The sequence below is a fragment of the Medicago truncatula genome, chromosome 6 (genome assembly GCF_003473485.1).
Source record: "Medicago truncatula cultivar Jemalong A17 chromosome 6, MtrunA17r5.0-ANR, whole genome shotgun sequence".
Classification (NCBI taxonomy): Eukaryota; Viridiplantae; Streptophyta; class Magnoliopsida; order Fabales; family Fabaceae; genus Medicago; species Medicago truncatula.
Window position 1 is genome coordinate 11,416,679 of NC_053047.1, and position 6,484 is coordinate 11,423,162.

At 34.1% G+C, this 6,484-nt stretch overlaps 1 protein-coding gene across 1 annotated transcript; it reads right to left on the reverse strand.

Moving 5' to 3' along the window:
* Nucleotides 1-327: 327 nt before the first annotated feature.
* LOC25495944 (5'-3' exonuclease) lies at nt 328-4,968 on the reverse strand. The gene is made up of 4 exons (XM_039826681.1): nt 4,409-4,968; nt 2,229-2,463; nt 1,424-1,646; nt 328-1,042 (listed from the first exon to the last, which is right to left on the reverse strand). Exons 1-4 carry the CDS (start codon nt 4,880-4,882, stop codon nt 835-837), a joined length of 1,140 nt encoding a protein of 379 aa, XP_039682615.1. The 5' UTR covers nt 4,883-4,968; the 3' UTR covers nt 328-834.
* Nucleotides 4,969-6,484: the final 1,516 nt, after the last annotated feature.

The following is a 6,484-nucleotide window of genomic DNA, read 5'->3' on the forward strand; positions in this document are numbered from 1 at the left end:
GCTTATCAGCTAAAAGCTATCAGCTATCCGCTATTTTTACCAAACAAAGCCTTAGTCACCTTGGTTTGTGGGGATAGGTTGAATTGATAATGATGGAGCTGAACCCATTTATAGTGGAACTGATAAAAGCTATTTTGGCTGCAAAGATTTTGGCATAGGCATGTAAAGCATGAGCATCATATCACCTTCAATTTAGATGTAAATATTCAATATGGTCGATTTAAAAAATTTGTGTTTGTGAACTCTAAAATGAGGCAAGCGTCGTATTTCTGCAGGGAAACAAGAAATTTTCAACAGAGCTTCTAGTCTATAGACTCCTTATTATCGTACATAAATTTTGAGCATATTTCTGAAAAACAATTCTTTTTTTGGTTACACTGAAAAACAATTCTGACAACTCATAAGTTATAATACACAGAAAATGAAAACTGTCTGAAACATAAAAATAATGCCGGAAATAGAACAACCTCTAGGAATTAGAGAGCCTAGTCTCTCCCAAACCAACCAACATACAAAATACTCAATGCCCTCCCTTTTTCCCTTTTAGTCTATATTTATAATTCTAACTTCCATTTTATAATAATAAAATAAACTGCCTACTAATATTACATAACTTCCGAGGGCCGGCTTGGTGGTGAAAGTTTGGGACCTGGGTATGTGCTCCTCTATAGGTCTCATGTTCGAATCTCCCAAGTGCCAACAGTTCCTGTGTAGGCCAGTCTATATAGAGCTTTGCTCTGACTTCAATTGAGGCTCCCGCTAGTGGACAGAGGGATTGGTCCCCCAAATCAGTCGATCCTTGAGCTGGATACTGAGTTTTCAAAAATACATAAATTACATAACATCCGTCCCAACACTAATTTGATTTCTATGCTTCTTTCTAACATAAGCACTGGTGTTAGCAGGCCTATTAACAAAATTCCTCATTGTTATTGGCTCTTTACTTTCTTCCAAATATTTGAATAAGTTAGATAGTGCAACAGTATCATTGTGAGTGTTTCTATCAACCAACCATTCCTCAAGAAGCTGGACATTTAAATCCCTGTCAAATCAATTTATATATATCAGAAAAATAGGATTGTTGAATATTGGTTGGGACAAATGAGGCATATTAAATATTATTAAGAAGAATGTTCCACAAGATGTGAATACTTTCACTGTAACCAAAATTAGTATAACAAAGTAAGAGTCCCACATTGCATGAGATAGACTTAAACATGACTTTATAAGTGAAGGAAGTCACCATCGTACAAGTCGGTTTTGGAGGGTTGAGTTAGGTCCAACCCAAGTTTCAAGACAAAGCATCACTATGATAACTGACATGACATCCAGCTATGCCGGCACCACCTCAGCTACCAACTATATTCAACATGTGTAAAGATGTGAATAACGAGGCAAAGATTTATGAAACAAACATCAATACCTTTTCAAGGCAAGAACTTCATAGTTCCGCCGTAAGTAATCAGCGTACTTTGTAAGGGCATCCTGTGCATATGGTCTTCCCACAGTCCTTACTGCAGCCGCATTTAATAAAGCTTCCAATGAACCGTGTTTTTGAATAAGTTTTAAAGCAGTCTTCCAACCAAAACTAGGGACTAGATGTTGGATACCAGGAACACCGTCAACTTCATCGCCTATAATACATCCTATACAATTACAACGTACATAAACAGAAATGTTAGTCTTAATTGTATTACCAGTTGACTAGTAAACTAAAACACGGTCATATTATAGAAAGGGTTGGGGAGAAATTGAACTCTTTGCATTTTATCTGTACAGCTGATATAAATTAGATAAAAAGTTATAGAAGATAATGTTTTTTTTTTCTATAGAAAACAGTGCAAACTGTATGTATTCGAGAGATTCGGTGTCTACCAAGTTAGTTAGGGTTATAAGATGAGAGATTATATGTAATGGGAAAGAGGAGTTGGAGAGGTTATCTTCAAGAAGGAAAGAAAATTCGAGTGAGATAGCACCGGGTTTCTCGAACACTTTGAGTTTACAACTATGTTCTATAATTTAACACCATTTTATTCTATAAATTTATCCAGTTTCTATCAGACTGCTACATTCTAGTTCTTTATGCAGCAAGGTTGTATCATCTCAGCAATTATGAAATTTTAGCTTGTGAAATATATAAATTGGTTGAACCATGTACAAGTTTTCAATATATATAGTAATGGATATTTATGTTAGCCTAGTGTATGTGTGATATATCATATACTCACTAAGGCTCAGATCAGATTGTGGGTCGCAATTATACTGATCTCTGTAATGTTTTGCAGTGTAGAAGGACCACCTTTGTAACTCTGGCTTAGGCATAACTATTTGCACATTGTCAGAAATAAGTTGCTTAAAATCCTTATCGGGGGAGGCAATTACCACTCGAAACCCTTTCTTGAGAACTTGTTCAGCAAGTGTAGCGACAACATCATCAGCTTCATGGCCATCAACTTTTATAACCTATATGATTTCATTTAGTCACAATTAATGGAACAAAATCTGCTTATTCTTCCACTATGGTTGACAATATAAACAGTCACTTAAAGAAAGCTACAGAAAGTAAGAAATGTATTTGTTTGGATTAACAAATTGCCAACTAGTTAATCATTTGTAATTATAATTTTATAGTATAGAAACATTCCAGAACAGTATCATGCACAGCAATGCCATTCAACATACAAAATAAAATATTCTATTAAGTTGTCATCACTGATTTGGCGACAACTGGATTTTAATGTGATCAAAGTTTCAGAGAATCAGGTTAAAATTTCAGACATAAACAGAAGCAAAAATAAGTTTTGGTACAAAACTTAATTAATGAGCTTTAAGAATGCATGTATAATTCTGGTTTTTTTTTTCTGCACTTTCTTCTGCTGAAATCTCCGTGCGTGTTGATTTTTGAGTAGTCAAATTAGAGTTGGAATAGTTGAATTGACGTTCCATAAGGAAAAAGGAAAGTTTGAACTTTTATATGTCAACTTGATGAAGATAAGCTTCTCAATGAAATAGAACTACCCTTAAGTAAATCAAATGTACATTATAATTTGATGAAAGCAAGATTTCAATCATAAAACTAAAGTAGTAGTAGCTCATGAATTTCTTTTTTGGGGAGGATTCAGATATAACTTGAACTTCAATCAAATTAAGTGTTCCTATAGTTAGACAGTCTAATGAATTAGAGCTAGTTGCAGCTTATGGAAAAAGTGTCATGGTTTGATGAATAGATGCATATACTTGAATTAGCTTATCCATGGTAGTAACCTGGTTAGGTAGAAGGCTTAAGTCATTAACGGTTGTCAAACTCAGGATTTTACCCAGAATTGGAAGACAAGGAATAAAATCATTCATCGTGGACTCTGGCACGATTAGTAAGATTCTATGAATTTATATATATATGCCTATAAAGTACCATAATTAAGAGAAAGAACCTTTTAAATCACAGAATTCAATAACTAATAAGTCAAAATGTTAGCTTTTGGGTCACAAATAAAACTGGAATCGATTTCTGTCAAACTTCTCCTAACTCTCATCTTTTCCAATCTTGCCAACCTTTTTTTTTAGACACTAAAAGCTCCAAAGATCTGAGCTTTGATACCAATTGGGTATGAACAAACAGAAGTTGGTGTTGAACTAATTACTCCGACAACATTAAAACATCCTCTGTACAAACGTTCATGACTAGACCATTAGAATGGCTAAAAATGGTGGGAAATGAAGAAAACAAGAGCATCCCCTACCGAGATGGGAATCACACCCCAATCCTACGATCTCTCACAAGCACCGACATAGACATAGACACTAACATCAGACACAACACTGACATTCGACACAAGTAATAATTGTAGAAAATGAATTAATTGAATCTAACCACATGTATCGTTATGTTAGACACCAGACAAACCTTCTATCAAAAGTCTCAGTGCTACAATACTCATTTCACACTTCTCATCCCCCTTTTTCACTCCCTTTGTAATACAAAGGCCCTGTTTCGATATAAAACTTACTATGCCGCTTATAGCATTAACACTCAATCATATAAACGATAAGTGCTAATAATATCCTTTTTCTATTACACAAAATAAAATAAAGTAAAATCATTTTCGTATAATCTATAAGCTATTTTCATAAGCTATCCTGAAGTCGTTATTGAAATAGGCAAAAAAAAACAGCATATGAAAATGTCGTAGGTTCTTTTCAGAAGTTCTATCAAACAGTGTCATAAGTTCCCTCAAATAAGTTGAAACAACTCAATCCAAACAAGACTCAAAATCACACACCCTAATCCTCAAATCCCCAAGCATGCATTTAAATTTCAAATCTTTAACAACAATTTTAAATACCCAAAAAAAAAAACACAAAATATATAAAAATAAATAAATAAATAAACACACACACACACACTCACAGGAACATTGCATTTCTGAAGAACATCACTAATAACACCATAAAACCTTCCAACATGTCCACTTCCACCACCACCACCACCACCACGCGCCACGAATTTCCTCCTATTAGCCTTATAAGAAGGAAGCAAGTTCCTCCTATACTCACTCCCTCTTTCACCATCAAAAACAGCTATAACAGGATGAGATTGAGTAACTTGATGAGATAGAAAAAGTTTCAGCCATTTAGCAAAATAGTGTAAACTAGGGTTTGTTCCTTCATAACATAAAGGATTCACGTCTAAGAAAAATACCCTTTTGCTTTGTTGTTTTGATTCGGTGTTTAGTTTTTGTAGTGATGTTGTTTTTGGAGTTTTCTTGAAGGATACTAAAGAAGATGAAGATGAAGATGAAGATGATGAAGAAGGGTTGCAGTTACAAGGGATGAAACTTTGGTGAATGAAATTGAAAGTATTTGATGATGATAATGTTTTCATCTTCTTTGTCTATGGAGACATTGATATTATCTCATCATATGCTAACTGTTGTTTGTTTGTCTTTCAATCTCAATGCTTTACTCAAACAAAACAAACAACCTATATGGATTGACCCGATGTTTGAGACTTGAGCGTGCTCGTTTGGGAGATTAGTCATTTTAGTCTCTGAATGTAAAAGGAGTCGTCACTTTAGTCCCTGAATGCAAATTAATTGCAATGTAGTCCCTGAATGTAGACTCTGTTAGTCAATTCAATCCCTGAAGGCAGACTCCGTTAGTCAATTTAGTCCCTGAATATAGACTCTGTTCGTCACTTTAGTCCCTGAAATTGACCAATAAGTCTACATTCAGCTACTGTTTTGCAATTTCTCTGCATTCAGGGACTAAAGTAACTAATTCCTCGTGCTCCTTTTTAAGAAAATTGCTTTTCTAACATCCATAAGTTCTTAATAACACATGGAAAAGACTAAATTACCTCAGACGGTAGTTAACCACCGCTGAATTCATTTTTTCACATCTTCACCAATTTCCCATTATCTCAGACATCTGCCAGTTTCTTAGTTCATCAAAAAAAGAGTACACCAAAGTTAATAATAATTGGGAGTTGCCTTAGTTAAAAGGCTACATTTTGATCCAAGTAAACAACTTAACGGCTACATCAGCATTAGTTAATTATTAACTGACAGCAGGGGTAACGGTGAAATAGTTTATCAACTAAAAGGACCTATTTGAAACTTTTGAAATTTAAAATGACTAACTGGGGAATTCTTTCAAACTAAAATGACTTAATTGAAACTTTCAAAACTTAAAGGACTAACTTGAGAATTCTGTCAAACTAAAAGGACCAAACGTGGTATAGCCAGAAATATATTGTTTTTAGAGTATGTTTGGTTCAAGAGAGGGCGACTTAAATTCAGAAAAGTAAAATTACCAAATCACTACACAATCACATTTTATTTTGGCTATAGCGTATGCGCATCTATTTGCCTTGTGGTAAGGGTGTCAAACTTTAATTTCACAATCTATTTCCAATATTTGACGGATTGATACGACTTAATTCAAGGAGGGATCTTAATCTATTTCCAATATTTGACGGATTGATACGACTTAATTCAAGGAGGGATCTTAATCTATAATTTAGACAAAGTGACTAGAGATAAAAAATAAAAATAAAAAAAAATAAAAAAGGAAATTAATTACTTATCATTGATTCTAATAATGAGATAATACAATGGTTATATAAATTGGTGCATGCTCGTATTAAGATATGGCTAGGGAGGGGGTACGTCTTGTATTTGATCATCAATTGTACTACCTTGTATATTGTGTACTCGTTAGTTAACACACTATTACTTAGACAAGGATTTTACTTTATGTACTCGCCAGTTAGTGTATTTGTATTCAGATACAACTTACAGATTGTACCCGTTAGTAAGTACTTTTGTAAGACGTATGAGACTTGTATTGATTTAACTCATTCAAATGAACTTAAATTTGTAATTTTAATGTATTCAGTACTAAGTTTAATACGCATACTAAATATTCTAGACAGTTTAGTATGAGTTTTTTTTTTGGGGGTGGGGGTGGCGGCATGGTGGAAGCG